The 26,522-nt window shown below is 30.4% G+C and overlaps 1 protein-coding gene across 14 annotated transcripts in view; it reads right to left on the bottom strand.

The window, feature by feature from the left end:
* Positions 1 to 26,522, bottom strand: part of LOC143056601 (uncharacterized) — a 63,765-nt gene that overhangs the window by 31,836 nt on the left and 5,407 nt on the right. For 2 of the 14 annotated variants that reach the window (XM_076229699.1, XM_076229700.1), the window contains exons 1-9: positions 25,067 to 25,270; positions 21,772 to 21,885; positions 14,276 to 14,468; positions 13,398 to 13,756; positions 8,865 to 8,952; positions 4,630 to 4,662; positions 3,761 to 3,939; positions 2,970 to 3,089; positions 1,556 to 1,669 (exon numbers count right to left, since the gene is read on the bottom strand). In XM_076229699.1, coding sequence (XP_076085814.1) covers positions 1,556 to 1,669; positions 2,970 to 3,089; positions 3,761 to 3,939; positions 4,630 to 4,662; positions 8,865 to 8,952; positions 13,398 to 13,756; positions 14,276 to 14,468; positions 21,772 to 21,885; positions 25,067 to 25,120 — 1,254 coding nt within the window. In that variant the 5' untranslated portion in view covers positions 25,121 to 25,270. Of the gene's footprint in view, positions 1 to 1,555; positions 1,670 to 2,969; positions 3,090 to 3,760; positions 3,940 to 4,629; positions 4,663 to 8,864; positions 8,953 to 10,305; positions 10,554 to 13,397; positions 13,757 to 14,275; positions 14,469 to 21,771; positions 21,886 to 25,066; positions 25,281 to 26,522 lie in introns of those variants that run through there. The other 12 variants (XM_076229706.1, XM_076229701.1, XM_076229704.1 and 9 more) reach the window with 12 other exon arrangements.

Genomic DNA, 26,522 nt, shown 5'->3' on the forward strand with positions numbered 1-26,522 from the left:
GTGTTTTTACATAGAATTTAGTGTCATGATAGAAATAATAAATAATAAAAACGAAACAAAAAGACAGTTTTGAGAAAAAGTATCATTCAATTCTAGACCATACCTTTTCCTTAAAATGATAATGGTAATTCTTTGCACATAAAAGTTTAAAAAATAATTCACACTGGCATTACATTGTTATCAAAATTTTCAATTTCAACTTAAAAATACTAAAACTGAAATAAGAAATATCATATTTTTTGTTAAGTTGAAAAGTAGAATAACCATTTTAAAACATAGACTGCTTACAGATTTGATACCAACACTTTGACACTGCACTATTATTTTTGGTAATCATATCTAAAATTTGCAATCCAATTTACAGGCGTGTTAAGCGCTCCCTTAAGCTTGTAGAAAATACTCAGCATTGATATCTGTTAAGATTATTTGATAAAATAACTATATAAATTCTGTCAGATCCTAAAAATTAATTGACATTCTTCACATGCAAGATTTATTAAGTTTCCATGCTTTTGGCGATCTTATTAATAAATATGTTAATTTCATGATACATATATTTGTAAAAAAAAAAAATCAAAGATTTGCATCATATTCATATTATTTCTGAGATTTGTCTATCAAATTCAATTGTTTAGAGAAGAAGTGATCTATTCTAATTTTAGTAATAGTTCTATGTGAAGAGTTTACCTGTTTTTCCTAGAATATAAATTGATTTATAAGTACAATCCAAACAACATTTTTTGAAAATAAAGTTATGTTGCTGAATTTTCATGATGATGATGTTGGATGGTTTTTAATGTTCAGTGGCAAATGAAATACATATTCAGGATGAGTACATTCAACGTGATAAGAATTTAAACCCTGTCTTTTTGTGCTAGGCTAATGTGATGAGCATGATTTTTAATGTTTCACAAGGTAACTATCTGCCGGAAAATATGTCCCCCTACCCAGACTAATCAGTCTTTGCTCTTCTTCCTAACAATGTGCAAATCTGTCAACTTCTAAAAAAGCCCATGGGGGTTTTACGTGCAAGATGGATCATATAGACCGACAAAACCTTCAAATATATTTGAATGTTGTTTTTTTGCTTCTTCATACTTTAACAAGCCTATAGCCATTGTTAAATTAATTGTTTTGTTTAAAATTGTGGACAAAATTGCTCTTTCAAAATTTCCATTTGGGAGCCTCCATGGGGGAAATCCCCTGCAAATAGTGGGCAGGTTTTGATGTGTGCTTAGCAGAGAAGCAGCAATAACCAATTTTCTTTGGTTTGAACTGGTTAGAGGTCTAATGCATGACATGCAGCACTTGATGCCAGTATGCTACCACTAAGATGGTCTGAATTTTCATGAAAACAAAACAACCCAAAATAAATCTATTTAAAACTTGTCAAATAGAATGTTTGCTACATACTAAGAGGCTATAATCACTATAGATACAGATTCAGATTATAATAAGAGTTTTTATGTGTAAACTTTGTATTTTCTGACTATTGACACTGAACGGACACAACAGAAATAAAGTCATGTTATTATAACAGAGAGACAATTTTTACCTGTAAACTTTGTATTTTCTGACTATTGCCTCTGAGTGGCTTCAACTCTTCCTCCAATTCTAAGACTCTACGATTAAATTTGTCTTTATCTTTTGCAATCTTATCAACTTGGCTCTAAAGAGGTGGGAAGAGATTATATTATTAGGGTGACTAAATGTTATATGAAGGTTGGATCATAAAGAAAACAATTTCATTTTTTTTTTTTACTTACTTTCAAATTCAAAATTTATTTTTTTGTATCTTTTAATATTTTAAAATTCAAAAATAATTTTTTTTATTTCTTTATTCAATTTTCAATTCAACAGCTTCTAATGATCCGACCAAACTACTTGCAAATCATGACCTTAACAGTTGAATGATGTTGAGTACAAAGCAAATTTCGACTAATTTTAGTTCTTCCAGATATTGACCAAAAACAATGAAATATAATTTTTAAATTTTAAGTACTAGTAATCAGAATTAAGAGATGAGACAACTTCATTCAACTTCTCAGTGTGTGGTATTTTCCAATTTGCAGTTCAAAACACTAGAATAAGTGTGTGTATGGTCACAGATTGTACATGAACTATGATTTTGGCATGGTAAGGACCAGCTAGAATGCAAATTGGAAAATACCACCAGAAAAAGCAATCTTGGATGGATACACACATTTGTTTTAATTTCAACATGCAATACACATTCTAATGAAAATCACTTCTAATTGAGAAATATACAGATCAACATGCATTAGAAATATATATATAATTCACTCTATAATATTTTTACAAAAGAAAAACAGCAATACAAAAAAAATGTATATTTCAAAAAGGTATCATACATTATTTCTTATATGAATCAATCCTTATTGGAGCACTCATGGAAAAACATTAACCTTAACACCAAAGAGATACAAAGTTTCACAAGATGCAAGAAAATGTAGATTGTAAGAGAATCTAAATTGGGAAATTTCTTTCTCTAATTTTTGAAGACTGGAGTCAGCAAAATATGAAAAATTTTCAATAATTATGCATGTATGTTATATTTTTATGACAATTTTTTGTTGTGTTGTAATTGGCAGGGAAGGTGTTGTCACAGAGAAAATTCGTGTTGGGATACAGTCAATGAAAGGGTTAAGATACAAGATTAATTTAAAAGCTTTATGTAATTTCTGCATGCTGTAAAGGGTACATACCGGTATGTTTTATAACAAAAAATGGTCATTTTGTTCAACTGAATTGCATTTAAAGACCAACTTATCCTGAGAACCATTTCATCTCAAGTGAGAAATATGAAAATTCAAAACAGAAAACATGTGACAATATATTTCAGTATGATACATGTTATTAAGCTACTTATACAATATTGAAAATGTATATATTTCTGAGTATACTTGTTCTAAAAAGATTACAGAAAATAACTAAAATTAACATCAAACCTCTGTATCCTCCAGTTGTTGTTCTAGCTCCTCAATCTCTGACTTCAAACTTTTATTCTTCATCTGTAGTTGTGACTGGGATGATTGGACTCCCTCTAACTCTTCTTGAAGTTTCTTTATCTAGAAAAAACAAACATTGTGTATAAGTTTCATGACATTTGGTTGAGGCAAAGTTAAAGAACTTAAACCAACTTTAGGACGTACGTACAGACAGACAGACAAGGGTAAAACTTAATGCCCTTCCACTATGGCAAGGGCATAAAAATCATTAAATTAACTTGCTGGTCAATTTTTAGTTTGGAGGATTGAACTCCCTCCAAATCTTCTTGCAGTTTCTTTATCTAGAAAAACAAAATCATTTAAAATTAACTTGATGGTCAAAAATCTTTTTTTAAATTTGGGAGGATTGGACGCCCTCCAACTCTTCTTGTAGTTTCTTTAACTTATAAAACAAATCATTATTAATAAAATTGCAGGTCAGAATTCTTTTTTTTAATTAAGTTTAGTAGTAAAATTGATATCTGTAAATAGTAACATTGTCTATGAAAATAATCTAAGGCTTGTTCTTTGTTCTCAGAAAATTACGATACTGCATCTTGCTTTACCTTAAAATAATATGGGTAGTGCCCAACATGCTTTGTACAAATATAACTCATCATTTTCAAAGCTACATTTAAATAGATATTACAGCACTTGAATATTTGCTATCACTTTTCTTTTATTTCATGGTTTTTCATACCAGGTGTGATGGTATGTGAATAATATTCCTATAAGTAACCATCACTTCTTACTTTATCTTGAAGAAGAGAATTGTCATTTTCCAAATTCCTAAAGTCAGATTTCAGATGTAGGATTTCTCCCTCTATTTTAGTCTTCTCTTGTATAATGTTGCGTAGAGCGACATCAGTTGACCCTCGTCCTGGACTTGGTGGTCGACCACCACTAAAACGTGGAGTTGAGGATCTAGAATCTAAAATGAAAAGAGGTTGCTGCAACATTATTTCATGATGCTGAAAATTTTGGGTATAATGATGAGTTTACCTTTTTTATCTTATATATTTGGGAGTTGTATATAAATGACAAAAAAAGCTTTGTATTGGTTTTCTAGATGTTTAACCAAATGTGTTGCTTTCTTCTATATTTCTTGTGTACAACAAAATCTTTTTCATACATATACAGAGACAATACTAAAATAAGTAATTTTAAATACTAGTAAGGTCTAATAATGTAAAAAAAATATATAACAATTGAAACAAAGACCAAATAAACACATTATTTTGAAAAGTTTTGATAACTGTTCTATAAAAATTACAAACTTATACAGTGACAAATACTGTTCTTTAGTATATAACTGCATAGAAAACTTTAGGGAATGTGTAAAAGAGGAATAAAACCAAAAATTTGTTATCAATCTCTGCAATCTATATATAGGTACATGTCAAAAAAGGACAAATTGTATACAAGGAGAAAACAAGGTTATACATTTATCTTTGACAAAAACATCCATATAATTCAAAAGACATAGGTATTTGAAGGACAGTCACATGATCACACATTACATCACTATTTTTTTTTATATCTATATATAATTCAAAAAGAAACTTTGTTATTATATATATTTTACAATTGTTATATATGGAAGGAGAAACGCCCCTCTTACCTGGTGTGCCATACATATTTATTTCCATAACTTCTACAAACACATAATACATACAATATTTCAGAAATAAATTAACAAATTAGGACTCAATTAATCATATATTCAGAGGGTAGAAGAAAAAAAATCTTAACAAAATGCAATTTTCATCGTCTTTAAAAAAAATCCACAAAATTAAGATCCCAATAATGCAATTTCTTTGTCAGAACACAAAAATTAATACATCACTAGTTATATTCAAGAATACATTATATTTTCCCACCAGTTTTAATTAGTGTATATGCTTGTTAGTGTATATATATTGGCCATTAAATATATATATGCAATGTCAACTTATCATAAAATACAATAGGCTGTCAGAGTGACAGCAAACTACATTTATGAACATTTATTTGTGTAATGGCATTTATCAATATCACAAGAACCATAAAATCTGAACAGTGACAATGAAAATCTTCAATATCGAACCTGAGCTCCATTTTGCCATCAGTAACAACATATTAAAGTTTGAAAAGCATTGGCTAGAAGGTTCATGAGTAAATGCAGACACTGTTTGGCAGTCCCTCCCTGATGCCCCCCAGCTGTACATCCACAAAATCATTAACCAAAAACCTTTGAAATCCAGTTGATAATAAACTGCTCTTATTTCAATAAGGACTTAATGCTTTTAACAATTTTAGAACTCCCATCACACCCTTACATCTAATACATTATAGTCTGTTTGTAGATTGTATATATTTGACATAAATTAGGTATGAGAAGTTAGACCTTTAAGATAAGGCATGCTAAATACTAGAAATATTATGAATATATTAATATTATTTTGTTTACAATAATATGTCTACACTTACAAACACTCTCTGTAAAATAATTTAAAGATTATTAAAACATAGTGTTTGTTGCAGAGACTTAACTATGAAAAAGTATCTTACAATTTCTATCAGATAGCAGTAGACTTTGGAAGCTTCAACAAAGTGGTAGCTTGTTTAATCTATAGATATGAAAAGGTAGATAGATCTGAGTAGTTCTAGTCATAAAGACATTTCAGTCAAATTTAAAATATACAAAATCAAGGAGGACCCTTAGACACTTAAAGTTACTTCTTTATACATAACATTTTCATAATTTGTTATCTTTATGATACAATTTAAAATCAAAAGTTTAAATATACTTAGATTTCTACGGACTTTCCAATAAGTGAAATCTAAATCTTTTAACAAGAACCATATCAGATAGAAAGTTTAATTGATCGAAATTACAAATCCCTCAGTTTATATTATACTAGCTTTTCCTTTATTTATAGTAAGAATTAGTTTGAACTAACATTATAACATCAATAACACAAAGCAAATTGTCAATAAATCCTCTTTTATCCTGGGATGTTTACCTGCAAATTTTACCTATAAAATCATTTTAATTACACACCGCTGGGGGGAGTTTACACAGCAGGAGAAATCGTTCAATTGACCCGTCGAACTGCTATTAGTACATCCTTACAAAATATACATTGTTATAGAATTAAAAAGTTAATATTTGCCGATGGCTTTAAATTGTTTGGTCTAATTATCAACACCTTTTGCAACTGGCTGTCACTTAGTAAATCAGATAACATAATGATTGTGAAGATTGCAATATTGGTCCTCTTGAATTTCTTATGTTCAGTCATAAAACTTTTTCTATTGTTAGGTGTCTGCAGTCCTGTAAGTATATGGTGACGTTTAATCTCATACTCCATGTAAGGAGAATTGCAAGCTATCTGAAGGTTCATTAAACTCCAACAACTCTCCGAGGTACCTTAAAGACATTAGGTGGCCTGTTTGGGAGCAAAATTTCTCCCCATATCCATCATACATGTAAATGGATTTTAGCAAACTGCTCTTTTAATTCAAATCTATCTAGTATATATATACTTAGCGACTTTGATAAAAACTTAGAAGTCAGGAACATTTACAAATAAATGAAAGTCTAAAGAAATTATAACTACAAACTGGTGTTTGGTTTTATGGATGCTTATTCTTACATAATTATGTCATTTAATTTGGATAGAATTTCTTTTTATTAGTCAAAACTATAATATTATACACTCTTTAAATCTACTATCCATGCATTAAATTCAACACCATATGATATTTTATGTAAAGAATACATTATACAAGCAATCAACCTTAAATTAATCGGTAAGAATATATAATTATACAATCAACCTTAAATTAATCAGTTCTAAGTGACTTATGTTTATCCAACTTTATAAAGATTTTGATTTGTATATAGTCACAGTGGTCTCTGCCTTATTGATGGACAGTAAATTGTCCAGAAAATTTGTTGACACATGTCCATATCTTAGATAAACATGGACCTGACATATCCAATAAAGACAGGATTAAAATTTCTACATGATCTGACCATTTATACCCGTGTTTAAATATTACGGTCATTCATATCCATGTTTAAATATTACGGTCGTTCAATACATTGTACTTAAAGTTTCAAAGTCATGACACAATACGTTTGACTCTGTCTAACTGAAACAAAATTTTGACCTTTTTCTGCTATTTAATTTGTTCCACAAAGTTTCGAACTGTTTTTTCTGACTGAATAACTATATGTTTGTTACGGTCCAGGGTGCTAAGGGTGTCAGATCACAATTCAAAATCCTTATCAATTCAACCAAATTTAGCAATTTTCACAGCATTCTTAATATTTTATCTCAAGTTAAAATTTAAATTCATAGAAAACAGGTACATCTTGATTTGTACATGTATCACCTCTCTACAAGCCAATTTTCAACCCATGTTAAAAGTCTTACAAGAAAGAACTGTCTCTTGGAAGCAAAGAACAGGCGCTACTAAAATTAACCCCTGCTTTCCAGAAATCCTAAATAAGTATACTTTGGAGCACATTAATCCTCAAATTGGAATGCAAACTCACAGACTAGTAAATTTTTGCTCAAAATGGTCCAAATATATTTCTTATTCACCAAAAGCTTCATTTCTGCAAATTTCCTGGCTGGTATAAGTAAACAATGACATCAAAATCACTATTTTTTGTCAGAGTAGGGCTACATTCTAAATTGGAGAGAGTGAATTGGTGGTATGACACATACCTACAGTGTTTTAAAACAGACTCAGGCAATCTATGCCAAGCGAACATTTACCACCTTGATCTAGAAATTATGTAACCCATTTTTAGGGAAAATGATTGGGATTCCCCCAATATCCATAAATAACCATAAATGAACATCCTAAAATACTATAAAATATTAAAACAAACAACATTCACTGCATATCAATATTTACTTATTTTATTATAGTACCTTTTTTGCCTATTATATAATGCTTAGTAACTGTGAGTACTTTGTGAATGTTGAAACAGTGGTCTATATACTTTATTAGTACTAACCCTTATTTTATTTAAAAATATTTCACTGTCAAGAGGTAATTCATCTTTTTATGTACACAAATGTCTGTTGTCAATATCTTATGTTGATAAATTATCGCCAAAACCTCAATGCCACTTAATCAAATCCTTAGATCCTTGGAGTGTTTGACATGCTAGGAATTTACTGCTTTGTTTTATTCATATGAAAGACCAAGATTTACAAAGTCTTTGCTACTGCTTTGAAATAAAATTCAGAAGATTTTACCTGTAAGTTTTATCAAGTTTTATATGTCTTCAGGTATTTCAGACAAAATACTGACTAAGTTCTCAGAGAAGTTAAACAATGGCCCCTTTTACCATTATCTACACATGTATCACAAAAGGGGCTTAAGATACACTGATTTATTGAGCATAAATTTTACAATGAGATCAAATTTAGGTACTGTACAATGGATTAACTAAAGGCAGAACAAAATACAGGGTTTATAGTTCTCTGAATAATTAAGATCATGAACCATTTCTGTGATATTTTACAGATTAAGTGCAAAAACATAAAGACTGATGGTCATAAAACTTTACTCAGTACTCCGAGTACAAAATAAGTACTTGAAACACAAAATCCTGTATTTTGATTGGTTGATTCTTGAGTCTGAGTACAATTATCGTGCTCAAAAGTGTTATGACCGTAAGGCCAGACCCTGTTGTTCAATCTACCAACATTTGATTCTACTCTCTTTGATAGTGAATATGCACTAATAATATTAAGAATCAAATTAAGTAAAGGCATGATTCCCTCAAACCTTTGCAACAGCTTTAAGTGTTTTAGCCAAAAGTTTGTAATTATATTTTATTTTTTATACCTGAGTCTGATTTCTCCTTTTCCCTGAGATCTTTTTCTTGTTGAAGTTCATCTCTGAGCTTTTTGATTTCAGCTTGAAACTCTTCCATCTAAAAAAACAAATTCAGAAATTATTTATCTTATTCTTTTACACCCATTCTTCCTTGTGAAGATTTATCAAGATCATTTTAAGTTGTAAACCAACTGAATGAAAAAAGGATCTGCAAAAGACTTATCAGTGACACTCGATTCAAACAAAGTTAAAAAGGCCAAATAAAGTATGAAGTAAAAGACCGTTTTAGTTCCTAACCTTACTAGCCTAACCAAGGGCTGTTTGGTAAAACATGTAATTTTATTGACAAATGCCAAAACAAAGCTAAATATAAAAAAGAAGATGTGGTATAATTGCCAATGAGACAACTATCCACAAAAGACCAAAATGACACAGACATTAACAACTATAGGTTACCATACAGCCTTCAACAATGAGCAAAGCCCATACCGCATAGTCAGTTTAATGAAGATAAGGACATTTCATGATAATTGATTGTTGCTTTCATATTGTCCATATGGTTTAACATTCTATAGTTATTTTGTATTATTGTTGAACTTTCACAAAATCAGATCATTAGTGTGAACAAAAGATTTATCTATTAAGTTTAGTATTAAACACACAGCTTTGTGAAATTTGTGGTTGGTTTTTACAAGTAGTCATCTGAATGTTTTGTAATGTGTCCATTTATGGATTACTTGTATTAATTGAACTGTTATCTGAGGTACCGGTATACACATCATATCAAAGCCAGTTAGATTCTTGCTCAGATTTTCTCAATAGAGCAGAATAAAGCAATCAATATATTGAATGTAATGGGTTACTTTTGGTCTTAACTAATCTAGCAGGCCATAGTTTTTACAGTGTTTTGACATCTTTACAATGGGAAATCTAGAAAAAATGTTTTATCTCTGGATTTTTAACCAAGGTTTTATAATACATTTATTACACTCTACCTAATATAACTACTGGTCCAACATAGTCTTTATCAAAATAAACTTTATGGAAAAAATTACCAAGTTGCTGTCAAACAGTTTTTACATGATTCATTCTTTCTTTGTAGTTTGAGAATTGAGATTGTAAAGCCAATGACAATTCATTTTTTGTTTTTTTTTAGAAAACCTTACGATTATCAACATGAAATTAAATATAATGACAAAAAGTTCTATTTCAGATACATTTACAAATTCTTTAACAAACTGACAATGCAACATAAAGTATGAAAAAAATACAGCTCATAATTCAAAATCACTTTTAAACTTGCAACAAAAACCTCATACTTATCAATTTGATCAATTTTGTTTATGTTTTGTTACTTACAAAAGCACTTAAAAATCCTATTCAAACTTTTTCTCACAATAATATCTATATTAATATTACAAAACTTAATAATAATTTATTTAAATATTACCTTGAGTTGAATTACCTTCACTTTAAATTTTCCACGGAGAAGTACTCTTCTAAAACATTTTAATTGCAAACTTCACATGGCGGGGCAAAAAGTCACTATTATTATCATTCGAAAGTATCAATTTTAAAAATTGCACCCATGACCAATTAAGTATTCCATTACAATATGTGTCTTTACTCAATTACAAGTCATCATATATCTAAACTCGTTAAAGTTTTAAATGTAACTGAAACATTAGAACATTTTGTCAATATCTGACATGCCATTCAAATTTCATTGTAATCCGATGTGCCTTGTTGGCCAACATTTGTTGACAATTTGGAACAAAGGCAATACATCCGATGTGTAAACTAACCGGGGCTATTTGACGCTACTATAATATGTGTTTACATTGCTCATAATCAATAAAGCTTTCCTTATGTCCTCTGAATATACAAATGAAGATTCAAATTTTTTAGGCTTTTTGGATTACGCTCCATTTAAAATAAAATTGAAATGTAAACAAAATAAAAATTTCTATTTTTTTACGAAGTACAATGATTGTAATTGATTAATCAAAAATAAAAGTTTGTGTAATCGGTTCAATTAATGCGTTGTCAAAAATTTTACATTTCATTTAAATCACCTTTTCCGATCAATTATTACACCTTAGGAGTAAAACCTTTACGTTTAAATCATATAAAGAAATTTCTATACGACCATAAAACTTAATCAAAAGTCAAGTATTAAGATTCATATTAGAAATTCACTTGTATACAATGTCTATTTTTGGGAAGAATGATATTTTAATATTAAAACTTGCTATGACATTAAAATTTAAAGATACGATCAGATAAAATTTCTGTCAATAGATTTACATGCCAAGGAAATATAACCTACTGTATGCAGTTTTAAGTTTCTACATATATCACTGGACAGTCTTTTATGTTGACATAAATTTTGTCTATGTTACTTATGAAAGCACTGAAAAATATTAATCTAACTTTTCCAACAATGAAATATACATTAAAGCTGTTTTGTAGTTCTAGAATGATTTTTATCGAGTAAAGATTCAATTGTTAAGGGCTGTGCTACATCCTTTTTAGGTCCAGGAAATGCCAGATTTTGCTTTGGTATAAGAAATGAAAAATCTTTTTAAGAATTATTTATATACTTTAGTTGTATCATTATTTAACTAAAGTTCTATATCCAAGTTCAAATGTTGTTGTCAGCCAAAAGTACTTAGTCAGGAAAATCTTTAGACTAAAATGCATTTTCAATTTTTTCAATATTGAGAAAAATCCTGTTTAATCATTTTTCATATAAATATTTCAAATTGGAGTTTAACTTATTCTGATTATAACCCTGTCGCATTTTTTTCTTATTAATAAAACATTGCAATAATTTCCAAATTTACAGTACGCTATAAGTTCTTGTGTTCCCAAATATGTGATCAGGTCCGTTAAAGGCTTTGATTTAACAAAATAACAAATCTCAAAAGTAAACACCTTCTTGTCAAATCTAACTGACAGTTCAGTGGGAATAAAAAGCATTTCAATACAATTCATTAATCATTATTAATCAGTTGAGGACACTTCAAACAGCTGAAAAATTAGTGGTGGCATGCATCAACGGTGCTTACGATTGAATAAGTATTTAACAGAACAATATAGATACCCCCTACTCAAGTGTTAAGATCAATAAAACGTGCAGTATCCTTCTGTAATACTGAAAGGTTCTGTTGATTTAACCAGCACTTCAAATATCTTATGTTTATCAATTATGTACACACTGTTCGATATAATATATATACATTTGTTATCAAAGGGCACTTAAAGTTCATGTAACCAACCCCGTACTCAACTTATGAGTATAGATTTTTTTAAAGGTTTTAGGTTGACGAAATTTTGTTTCAAACTGTGTGCATCATTTTCTTGTAAAAATATTTCATTTTGAATGTGCCAATTTTGAAAGCTTTTAATTAAACATAATTGGAACTCAACTTACGAGAATGGAAATATTTTATAAAGGTTTTAGGTTTTAGGTTGACGAAATTTTGTTTCAAACTGTGTGCATCATTTTCTTGTAAAAATATTTCATTTTGAATGTGCCAATTTTGAAAGCTTTTAATTAAACATAATTGGAACTCAACTTACGAGAATGGAAATATTTTATAAAGGTTTTAGGTTTACAAACTTTTTGTTTCAAACAGTGTGCAATATATGAATTGTCTTGTAAAAAAAAACATTTTGAATGCATGGCATCATCTTTGAAAGCATTTAATTTAAACATAACTAATACTCAACTAGTCATGAGTATGGAAAAAAATACTATTAAGGTTTTGGGTTTCTAAAATTTTGTTTCAAACTGTGTGTAACATATATGCATTGTCTTGTAAATAATTATCATTTTTTATGCATGACACAATTTTTGAAAGAATTTAATTTGAAAAGTCGTAGGTAATTATAATCTACTTGTATATTTATATATTATGAAAATTCATCATGACAGTGCATGTCTTCAATCTTAAAATCTTAAATGTAAGAATTTGTTCCTGGTAGTTGCATATAGGAGACAAAAGAATACACCATGCCAAGGTTTTAAGGGAGTTCGCTTCTCAGTTTCAAAGTAATTAACTTTTCAAAACAATAGTTTATATAGATAGGGGATTAATAAAGAATTCCAAAGAGCAAAAAAAATATGAAGGTCACCGTGCTTGTTTTCGAGATATAAGTCATTGAAATTTTTGCGGGAAAATATTCTCTCTTGACTTTTCATAGTTTTATCATTGACAAGTTGAAGTTCTCAAAAACTGTACAAAAGTAATTAAAATTTTATAAGACTTTTACAGATGGCTTATCATTATACATGTAAAAGATTTACAAAAAGAAAAATGGGGGTCACCAGGCAAATTTTTTCAAGGCATTCAAATGGATAAAAGCAGAGGATTCCAAAAATCTGACAAAAAATCTAAAACATGACAAGCCAGCTTCCTTAATATATATGTATATATATCTTATTTTCTTTTCATTTATGTTTCAGTACTTTTAATGAATTGTTGTTTACTTGAAATATGATAAATACTTGACAGAAAATTTTATAATATATCCCACCTTTTCTTTAGATTCTACCAAATCATCTTCCAACTTATTGTTTTCTTCCATTAAAGCATTAATTTCTTCTTCATGCTGTTTTTTCAACTGATCTTTGACTTTCTTTATACTATCTCTGTGTTGTGTAATCTCTTCTTCAAATTCTGTCCTTTCCTTTTCTAATGTTCTCTGAAGATCCTCTGAGGCGCGACCATCAACAGAGGGCGTCACTGTTCTATTCTGTTCTGCTTCTAATTCATCCAGGAGTCTCGCTCGTTCGACAAGTAAAAATGCAATCTGTTCAGATGTGGAGACATTTGCGATTTCTTCCAAGCCTTGTTGGATAAGCATCTCAGCTGTCTCCTCTCGTAAAGCACTTGCTGTAAAACCAAAAAGTTGTTCAAACCAATACATTTTTAAAATGCTCTTGTTAAACACTGAGTGATACAAAGTATTACCTAATATGCTAACCATCTATGTGATTGATTGATGTTTGCTTTATGCCACCTAACGGCAAAAAGGCTATATCGGGTCGACTAACCATCTATATGAATAAGAAAGATATACATGTAAAGAGGTATTAATTGAGTTTAAATTTTGTTATTTCTGGGACCACATCTATTGGCAAGGTTTTCCTTGTTATCTTGTTTCCATGAAAACTGTTGGTATATATTTTTTTATTATTGCCAGTATATAAATGAAGATTGCTCTTTTGATAATTCATTAAAATTAGCATATTTTTTAATTTCTTATAGTCTAAGACTAAAGTATAGTAAATCTGTGACTTCTCTTCAAATCCTATACAGCCCTTGACAATTCTGTTACCACTGAGTCTTTAAATTATATTTTTTTCTCTGTTCACTGCAAAATGTTGAACTGAATATATTTTAAGCACAAACCATTTTGTTCTTGCTTCAGTTGCTCTATTTCTTGTTTCAGACTATCATTTTCTGTTTCTAATTCTTGGATTAGAGCCTCTCTTTCATCAGACAGATGGCGTATGTGTTCCACATAGTTCTCAACTTCCTGCATTTCAGCTGTCTGTGCCATCTTGAGCTTCTCCTCATTCTCAAGGGCCTGCTGGAGATCAGTCTGAAAAAAATATAATTTTTTTTTAAAAATATATTTTTTTTTATCAAAATAACAAACAATTACATTGTGCATGTACAAAAATGAAATAGAAAACAAAGGATATGGGTGTCCTTCCACGTCACCAAATCAGTACATGCACAGCAAAAAACACACAAAAAGCAAAGGAACAGTGTTCTTATTGCTTTTTCATCTTAATCTCAAAGTCACAGCAAGTGATGCATTAAATATATCTTAAGCTTTACAGTGATTTCATGTCCACTGTCCACCTAGGCATGCACCCCACCCTCTAAAAGAAAAAACAGTAATATTTAGAGTCTTAAAGTTAATAAAGTTACATGTATGTATACATAGCTACAAAATGATACTGATGATGACATTACTCAGCAAGTGACATTAGAATGAGTAAAGCCTTAGCCGACACACAAATTTCTGGCACAAATGATTTGTTCTATCAAAAGTGCTGTTTCATATGTCAATTCAGCATCGATGTAAACATAACACAAGAGTGCACACACTGAAATGTCTCGCCATCTTAACTAATCATTGATATTATGTTGATAGTCCTAAGTATAAAGCTTTATTACAACTGTCACATAAACGTTACATTAACCAAGATAACTAAACAAAGACCAATGAACCATGAAAATGAGGTCAAGGTCAGATGAACCATGCCAGGCTGACATGTACAGCTAACAATGCTTCCATAAAACAAATATAGTTGACCTAATACTTAAAGTTTAAGAAAATAGACCAAAACACAAAAACTTAACACTGAGCAATGAACCGTGAAAATGAGGTCAAGGTCAAATAAAACCTGCGCGACTAATATATAAATCATGAAATATTTCCATACACTAAATATAGTTGACCTATGGCGTATAGTATCAGATAAAAAGACCAAAACTGAAAAACTTAACTTTGACCACTGAACCATAAAATGAGGTCAAGGTCAGATGACATCTGTCCGCTAGACATGTTCACCTTACAATCATTCCATACAACAAATATAGTAGACCTATTGCATAAAGTATGAGAAAAACAGACCAAAACACAAAAACTTAACTATAACCACTGAACCATGAAAATGAGGTCAAGGTCAGATGACACCTGCCAGTTGGACATGTACACCTTACAGTCCTTCCATACACCGAATATACTAGCCCTATTGCTTATAGTATCTGAGATATGGACTTGACCACCAAAACTTAACCTTGTTCACTGATCCATGAAATGAGGTCGAGGTCAAGTGAAAACTGTCTGACGGGCATGAGGACCTTGCAAGGTACGCACATACCAAATATAGTTATCTTATTACTTATAATAAGAGAGAATTCAACATTACAAAAAATCTGAACTTTTTTTTCAAGTGGTCACTGAACCATGAAAATGAGGTCAAGGACATTGGACATGTGACTGACGGAAACTTCGTAACATGAGGCATCTATATACAAAGTATGAAGCATCCAGGTCTTCCACCTTCTAAAATATAAAGCTTTTAAGAAGTGAGCTTACACCGCAATAATAAGCTATGCTGCACAGTTTAGGTATGTCAGTTGTATGACTGTCACAATCTACAACTCTTATACTACCATAATGTATTAAATATTGAACATACATTGTTGTATTTATTCACATTTTTTATAAAAAGTTTTTGACAAAGTGATTGAACCTTTTCTAACAAATATTTCAAAATTATACTCTTTGAGGGAATTTAAGCTTAGATAATATTGCATCTAAAATCAGATTAAGTTTGGTCTTGAAATTATTATTAAATAGAGTAATTTCATAGTCGTTTAAATAGAATCTTATAAAACCAACCAAAAGTCAACTCTTTACTTAGTAATAGAAAAATTTATGATCGATCAGATATGAAAAATAAAAGCGTAATTCACACAGTAAAACTCTTAAAAAACTTACATAATGATCTAACACTACTCCATAACCAATAATTAAAAGATAATATAATCCATATCACGATCTAATCTATTGAACTGCTTTTAGTTTTCAATGGAAATTCCTTTGATCCTTAATCCGAAAGTTGAAAAGTATACTGAAAATAACTTCACATTAGAGATATTGGAATGAAACTGTGAAAAGTTTTTATGCTGTAATTTACATGTAATTGCTCCGAAATTTGTCTATTTGGTTAGGTGACGATCAAACGATATAGTTATATACGTCTCTCGAACAGTGACATAACCATGGGCGCACATCTAGATATCGGTAAATCTGACAATTAGCTTATTGAATATACTTTATTATCAAATCACAAAATCTATAATAACAGTTGAATAACAACAATGATTAAGATGTCCGAATAAGTATAGTCGTAATAGAAAATTTAAAACATACTAGCATGGACTTTACACATTGACAATGAGAATAATCAAAATACAATTAGTTTCAAAAATTGAAATATTTATTATTAAAATTTCATTACATTTTCATTTAAAGTGTCTGCTAGGGATTCAATGTGTTCCAAAGAACATACATTGAAAAAATAAAAATTGAAAAACAAAATGATTGGAATACAAGGTTACTTTAAAGCATTTAAGGTTACATAGTACAACATGTATATGGGATGCATATAACTTTGAAGGTTTGTTCAATGCATGCATGCATTTATAATTATATTTGTATTTGAAATCAGCTTCACTGTGATGAAATATAAGCAATAAAGGGATTTTACCTCATTTTGTGGCTCATAAGGTGTCAAATTATTTAAGCTTCACAATTTTATATTTTAAATGTCATTGCTTCAATATTCCACAACCAGTTAAGTTGGGCAGGGGAAAGATTTTCATCTGAATTAGGTAAAAAAAGAGGTTTTACTGCTACATCTCCTTGTTTTTATTAAAAACCAAATCTTATTCATACATGTATAAATTATAAGTTACTACTACTAGACATTTCAATAGTAGAAATAAGATGACATACAACTGTTGTTTTTTTTTAAAGATTCTTTTAAAAGTACATTTGTTGTACAACAGAATAACGTTTTAGTCTTAGAACTGCAAAAAAGTGTTTTCATATCTCTTCAACATGTGGCAATGAATGCTGAATGATTAAAATATTTGGTTGACACTAAATTTTACAGTTACCCTCCTGAGTAAAGCAATTGATCTGCGTATAAATTAACATGCAGAGCTTTGTAAAAGGAGTAGGTTCAGTAAGACCCCTTTTTGGCCCCAAAATATAGCAGTTTTAGAAAATTGTGAAAATGTAATCTTTAAGCTATATTTTGGATAGTAAAATGCTTCTGCTACATAAATATGAGCTGTTTTTGACAATACAATGCACAAATATGGCGTTCTAGCACCATTAAGTCATGCTAAATTACTGAAATCTTCAAAATTTTAGCATTTTGGTTAATTTTTAGACGGTTTCCATCTAAACTGAAAGTGGCCGCAATCGTGTTCATTCATAATATTGAAATGTAAGTTGTATTTCATGATAATACAAAACATATATAAAGGTTAAGGATGAACACGGATGCGGCCACTTTCATTTTTGACAAAAACCATCTGAAAAGTAACGTTTTTCGGCATATTTGATAGATTTTTCATATTTAAGCTTGAATCAGAGCGTTTTTAATGACTAAATCAGTTAAAATCTTTCACATAAACTAATCCAATCAATTGAAATAGACACTTAAGTTTTTAAAAAGTGTCCAAAAACTTTCGTTAGATGAACCTGAAATTTGAGGCCAAAATCGGCCCTTACCGGACCTACTCCTTTGCCAACAGAAACAGTTGGCTAAAAAATAAATCTTGACAGAGCTGCCAAAAATATCAAAACATTACAAAACCATCTAACATAGGAATAAACCCCAAAAGAGCTGAACACATGTTATTTAAATGACTTTTATGAGTATGAAAAACTATGACTGTATTAAACAAATACTTAATTGAGGAAATGGCAATATTTCAGTTGGCCGAGCGTAATCTTGAATTAAAATCTTGGCAAGTCTATGAAGTCTTTGTGTTTTGCAAGCTGTTGGTAATACCGCACTAAGTTTAAATTTAGAATATTCTATCAACAGGACAACATTTGTTTTATGTTCGATTGCGTTAACATGCAATTTACACAAAAGATTTCAATCGTAAAACAGATATAAATTAATAATGTTTGATCATTTTCAAAACAGTATAGTATTATATAGAGTGCAATGATGTATACAAACTTGAATATGTCTTATCAAACATGCAGAAAATCTATCATTTTGCTAGTTTTTTTTTTAATTCATTCTGCATATTAATTTTTTTCCTTTAATTTAACAATTACTTGAGAGAAATCTATAATAAAGTACTGAACAAGCATTAAATTGATTGCTTTGCTAGATTTTGTGAATATAACCTTGACCGATTTTATTTTGGTTATTCTGCATTTTCAAAGAGTTTTTTTTTCAATTTAACTATTACATGTACATGTGAGAAATCATTAAATAGCACTTTTCTTCTATCAAGCAGAAACTTCAACCTAATTTTATGTATCATGTAATAATTATTTTAGAAACCTTGAAGTTTAAATATGAAACTGACTACTGATTTATTTCATGTGCCTGAATAAATTTATTTCATTGAATGACAAATTTGTGGTTTATTTTATCTTTTTTGCAACTAAGCAAAATATGTTTCTGGACAAATTTTTATTTACTTTTAAAATTTTACACAATTTGATTTCACAATCTTTAATATCAATATAAATCATTTGCACATTATAGCTACTGATACACAAATATTTTCTGTCCAGTGACAAATATTAAACACTATTTAAAGACAATATGTTATGTCTTTTGATTAAAATGCAATGCACAAGACTGACCTGATGAGTCAAAAATTGTTCATGTGCTAGTTCATAAAGTGATATTTAGTAGGATGACATTTCAAACTTCCTGAATACAATATTCTGATAAAAATCCTTTGTTCTTACTCGTAAATGCCCATTTCTGAGAGGAAAAACATTAAAAATAATATGGTCACATTTAAAGTTGCATACATTTGTAAGGGATAATGCAATAGATAACTTTCGAGTTTGATGCATTTCCGTCAAAAACTTTGGTTTTAGTGTACGTCACTCGTGCGTTTAGGTGCGTCGTCACTTCCGTTTCCATGTTGAGCGAGTGGTTTATAAAACTATAAACGCTATATTGCACCAATTTTTTGGCAAACTAAATTCTCATAATTGACAATCTGCACAGCTGTCATTAGGGAATTGTGATTAAGTACCTACTGAACAAACTTTATTTCTAGTTTATCCTGCACAATGACGATCACTAAGACGTTTGATGAACGTTTAAAGTGCAGGGATACAGGCGAGCCCCTCTACCTCATTTTGTATCTGGTAAATGACGTCACAAAGGCGCGTATAATTGACGAGTTTTTTCTGGTGACGGATGAACTCGAAAGTGGTCTATTGTATCAGATTCTGAAATTATTCAAGATTTACAATCATTGAATACATGTATCAGGTACATACGTGTACATGTTGCATGGTACAAATAGATTTTCTGTCATTTTAAAGTAACATTTGTTTACCAATTCTCAATTCTGAAATATCTTTTTCTAAATTCTATCTTCATGCATTATAATCTTGTTTGAACCCATTAACTATCAAGTTAGATTGTCAAAACTTGGTGACTTTACAGGGGGCATTTATTAAAAACATTCAGTGTTTTATGATGTAAAACTTTTAAAATTTGACAATTATCTTTTCGTACAAAAGAAAAAAAGATTATTCTGCACTCTGCAGGTTTTTTTACTTAATCTAAGACCTTTACTAGGGTAGAAGACACTTCATCAATGTTGACAATTGCAAATTTTTCAATGTCAATTTTACACATAATATTCAAGATCACTTAATCGAAATTGGGAAAGAAAACGTTGACATTAAAATTAAATTTCTGTCTTTTTAATTGAAATTTTGAAAGAAAAAAGTTGACATTAAAATTAGATTTCTGTCTAAATTGAATATTTCAAGAATAATTTATATTTTAATCTTTATCGCTCTTATACAATCAATGACACTTCAAGGTCAGACCGACATTCATAATACGAACATTTCATTTGACAAGTTTTTAATTTTAAACCATGAAAGTTTATTTTGTTCATCATAAGAAATATGCAAAGGTTTATACACAGACAATAGTTAACATTAAATATTAAACCCATAATCATTTCACACATTGATTTATACCTAAAAATATAGAGGGGCAGTAGAAGGGGTGTCATACTGACTTCCCCCCTAAAAGAAGCATTCTTTCTCAGACCTAAAAAATTAATCATTAATTCCAGACCAGATAAGGGTAAATCCTGAAATCGTGCAAAAATAAGGGCCCAATCCTGAATTCCCGTAAAAGAAATAGGTCTAATCACTTCCTCCAAAACAAGAGATCCTTTCGCCCCTCAATATAATGCTTTTTGCTAATCCATATTTATATAGCATTCATAAATGGAGATTATAACTCTTAATCTGTAATGACCATAATCATTTACTTTTAATATAAGTTTCAAATGTTATATAACGATCGTAATACCATTTTTGAAGTAGAAAATTCTCTTTAAAAAGGAATGCAGCCATACTACAATAAAGAAATATTATTTCCCTGGGAAGATATTTTAAATTTGTGCAATCAAAGCATGAAGGATCATATTTTTAAACTTAATATGTTACATGTATATAATTATGTCATAAAATGCATTAAATCATCTACATGCACTACAATTAATAACTTAATAATGCATAATATTTTAATATCTTCTGGAAGTGTTTTATTTAAAATACAAGCACTCACTTTAGGTACTACTGTCTCATAAATTCACTTAAAGATAAAATCTTGCTTGCCTTACTAGATGTCAAATAAGTTAACTTAGTTTATTTTCATGACTATGAGGTTCATAATTCATATACCTTTTACATGTATTGACAAGTTAAATGCATATGGTCATAGATAATAAACTTTTTAAATATAAGGCAAACTCAGCATACCGGTACATTTATTTTATAAAATGCAATCTAAACACATGAAAGTATCATGTACTTAGCCAGGGAAACTATGGAAAAAAAACAAGTAACAAGTCAATGAATATACTGTACTTCTAACTTTACTTCATTCAATTTTTAAAACAAGGCCATGCTACTGCACTGGCAGACGCGTCTGACTCAATCATCAATTGATAAAACATGCTCCAACTTTTGGACCTAAGAGCTAAATTGTGTGAGGCAGTCCCGATAACCAGAAGACCAAATATAGGAATATAACACAAGCTTTTAGTTTTTTAGCCATGCTGTTAATATAAATTACCTCCGTGTGCTGGTATAACTTCCATACATAGAGAAGTTTCTCTTCCTCTGTACATTCCAAGCCATCTTCTAAAAGTCGACGATCTATCTCAGCTGAAATCTCTGAAGGACTCTCCTAAAAGAAAAAGACATGTTTTATTTACTGATATCCTTAATATTGAGGGCTGTTAGGGAAAAAAGAAGGCTTCAGCATCATCACCTGTATTTCATGTCTTGTTCATCCAATTGTTCTCATTTTTAGGGGCCTGGCTATGGGAGTTGGCATGGAGCATCTGATAGGATATGTACATATCTTAAGCAGAGTTAAACAAGAATGTGTCCACAGTACACGGATGCCCCACTCACACTATCATTTTCTATGTTTAAAGGACTGTGAAATTGGAATAAATTCTCTAATTTGGCATTAAAATTAGAATGATCTTATCAAAGGGAACATGTATACTAAGTTTCAAGTTGATTGGACTTCTACTTTATCAAAAACTACCTTGACCAAAAACTTTAACCTGAAATTTGCACTATCATTTTCTATGTTCAGTGAACCGTAAAATTGGGGTCAAAACTCTAATTTGGCATTTAAATTAGAAAGATCATATCATAGGGCACATGTATACTAAGTTTCAAGTTGATTGGACTTCAACTTCATCAAAAACTACCTTGACCAAAAACTTTAACCTGAAGCCAAAAACTTTAACCTGAAATTTGCACTATCATTTTCTATGTTCAGTGAACCGTAAAATTGGGGTCAAAACTCTAATTTGGCATTTAAATTAGAAAGATCATATCATAGGGCACATGTATACTAAGTTTCAAGTTGATTGGACTTCAACTTCATCAAAAACTACCTTGACCAAAAACTTTAACCTGAAATTTGCACTATCATTTTCTATGTTCAGTGAACCGTAAAATTGGGGTCAAAACTCTAATTTGGCATTTAAATTAGAAAGATCATATCATAGGGCACATGTATACTAAGTTTCAAGTTGATTGGACTTCAACTTCATCAAAAACTACCTTGACCAAAAACTTTAACCTGAAGCCAAAAACTTTAACCTGAAATTTGCACTATCATTTTCTATGTTCAGTGAACCGTAAAATTGGGGTCATAACTCTAATTTGGCATTTAAATTAGAAAGATCATATCATAGGGCACATGTATACTAAGTTTCAAGTTGATTGGACTTCAACTTCATCAAAAACTACCTTGACCAAAAACTTTAACCTGAAGCCAAAAACTTTAACCTGAAATTTGCACTATCATTTTCTATGTTCAGTGAACCGTAAAATTGGGGTCAAAACTCTAATTTGGCATTTAAATTAGAAAGATCATATCATAGGGCACATGTATACTAAGTTTCAAGTTGATTGGACTTCAACTTCATCAAAAACTACCTTGACCAAAAACTTTAACCTGAAATTTGCACTATCATTTTCTATGTTCAGTGAACCGTAAAATTGGGGTCATAACTCTAATTTGGCATTTAAATTAGAAAGATCATATCATAGGGCACATGTATACTAAGTTTCAAGTTGATTGGACTTCAACTTCATCAAAAACTACCTTGACCAAAAACTTTAACCTGAAATTTGCACTATCATTTTCTATCAGTGAACCGTAAAATTGGGGTCAAAACTCTAATTTGGCATTTAAATTAGAAAGATCATATCATAAGGAACATGTGTACTAAGTTTCAAGTTGATTGGACTTCAACTTCATCAAAAACTACCTTGACCAAAAACTTTAACCTGAAGCGGGACAGACGGACGAACGAACAGACGAACGAACGAACGAACGAACAGACGGACGAACGGACGCACAGACCAGAAAACATAATGCCCCTCTACTATCGTAGCTGGGGCATAAAAAAGATCATCTTTGTTGGACATTGTCTTTGCCTTCCACTCAATAAAGGATCTAAATAAGGTCATAGTAAAGACATATGTCCTGGACACATGATTTTCTACTTGGAAGCACTATTCCATGAACTCATTTGTCCACTGTACTCACCCTAATGTCACGAGCTGAGTAATTTTATCATCCTTATCATTTTGTAGTACATAAACATACATGTACACAACAGCCCGAGTGGATTTTGCTTTTTCCACCTACCCACCGTGGGCACCCATCCGTGCCCACTCTAGCTATAATCTCTTTTTTTGTAAAAATATTGATTACAAATGCCTATCTGCTTTTTCAAGTGATTGTACTTGCAAGTCTTTAGATTAAACAAAAGAAATTGCATGCCCACTCCTATGGGTGGGCAGAGTGGACAAGGTAGAAATTTTGTCCACCTGGTGCCCACTCCCATGGTGGGCCGGTGGACAAAGCAGAATCCACCAAAGCTGTAGTGTATCTAAATATTCGCCAAGGTTTCTATTCTTTTAGGGGATTGGATACCTGTGGACAGAGGGCATGAAATCACTGTAAAGCGTAGGATCAGGCATGGCAGTCTCATATATAACTAAGGAGCAAGAAAAAATGGATTCAATAACAAACCATGAGGTTATGGACCATTGGTGTTGAAGTTATTGCAAATTACATGAAAAGGCTCAAAAGTACTTTTTTTTTTTTTAATTTTTAAAATGTCAACTGATATTAGTTAATTCACAGAAAAATGTCAAAATGTTTTTATCATGTTTATATACATGTACCCCTGGTTACCCCAAATATCTTTATCAATATATGTATTTGACAACTGCATGAACTATAGTTTTTTAAAAGGAAAACAAAATGGAAACTGTGAAGATGTACATGTACAAAATGTATGTAAGTGCGCATGTACATGAACACCCCTATGCCCTACATATGTTATACTCATACATCACCTTTTAAGCAGGTACATGTACTTGTAAATTGCATTATCTGCTCTTACAAGGAAGTGAATTTAAATAGTTCAATTTGAATATCTGGAATTCCTGAAGCAATTGATTTTTTAAGGGGTCAAGAAAACACTTCAAAGTTAAAATTTTTGCTGAGGTTTAAATGAAAAAATCTAATTCCAGTAATCAAAGATAATGAAAGTTACTTAGGATCCCTGGAATAAATAATGTACACTTCTATATTTATTGCTCAATCATTAGTTATGATTCATAACCAAGGTCTTCATAGTAATTAACTTGGGCAAGTTCCAATTAAAAATTTCAAAACTCTGGTGAGTACCACCACTGAATTAATCTGGTTCTCAGACATGTTAGTGATTTTCTCCAGTCAAAAAATGTGAGTCATCTACTATACATGTAGGTGCTTTATCTTGAATTGGGTCACCCTGCATACATGTATGTACAGTACAGAAATTTACCTCTTCGTAAATGATTTCCAACTCCTCAGGTAAAATAGAACTCAACGCTTCCATTCTTATATACCATATTCAAACAAAAAACATGCTAATCCTCTTGAAATCACTTGATGTACATATATGCTTACAAATCAAGCTAGCTATTTTAGACAATGCCGTCAACACTTTATCATATATTTGTTTATAGTAATCAATTCCACATGTATTCACACATTCATGAAATTCAATCAAATATACCTATATCATGAGTAAACATTCTGTACACACTTAAATCCTACATAATTCATTCATATTAAAGAATTTCACATGTATGCATATTCCCAAACTAAATTCCATTTGTGAAATAAAATCTTTCAATTATACATGTATTTTCAATTTCTTAAGTTTCATTACAGATGTTCTTAAGTTCTAAGACAATTTTCAAATATTTAAATAGAATCCAAATATCTATACCAAATTTTATCGAAATCTCAGACTGGGTGTCTGTTGTACGGATATATACAGTCCTTATAATGAAAGGAAAACAAAATAATCAAGTTCAAACTGTTTAATACATGTCTATCTTATAACAAAAGGCTGTGTTTATTGTTATTTTGGATTAAAGTGTGAACTTTATCGTCATTCAAATTGTTCATGATAATCGATGTGGTATATCCTTTTGACACCCAGTGTTTTAATTATATAAACTTGCCAACTTTCAACAATCTACTTTCACCCCCTAGTAATTTTAAGGTTATGTAGTTCAAATTACTTTTATAATGGTTTTCAATTAACAGCAAAAAATACCCTTTTTTATACATGTCTTACATAACTAGAAAGGTCAACTTTTCTTTGAATTCACTCATTACTGCGTAAAAATACACCCATGTTTATGCTCAGTGAAATGACCTGATTTCTAGTGCCTAAGCCCTTCTGAAAAGTCTTTTAGTCTTTTTATAGAAAAAAATACCCAACTTTTTAAGTCATTGTTTCACGTGTAAACCAGTCATTATGAAAATTAAAATTCTTTTGACAACTCACATTGTCTAACTTCCTGACACTTATCTTTTTAGTCTGTGGAGGAAATACAGGAATTACATTTTTTGACCAACTTCATACTCAGAAAGCACTAACATATGACCAAACAAGAATGTGTCCATAGTACACAGATGCCCCACTCGCACTATCATTTTCTATGTTCAGTGGACCGTGAAATTGGGGTAAAAACTTTGATTTGTAATTATAATTAGAAAGATCATATCATAGGGAACATGTGTACTAAGTTTCAAGTTGATGTAACTTTAACTTCATCAAAAACTACCTTGACCAAAAACTTTAACCTGAACTTCGCACTATCATTTTCTATGTTCAGTGGACCATGAAATCGGGGTCAAAACTATAATTTGGCATTAAAATTAGAAAGATCATATCATGGGGAACATATGTACTAAGTTTCAAGTTGATTGGACTTCAACTTCTT

Source organism: Mytilus galloprovincialis, chromosome 13 (assembly GCF_965363235.1).
Source record: "Mytilus galloprovincialis chromosome 13, xbMytGall1.hap1.1, whole genome shotgun sequence".
Lineage (NCBI taxonomy): Eukaryota > Metazoa > Mollusca > Bivalvia > Mytilida > Mytilidae > Mytilus > Mytilus galloprovincialis.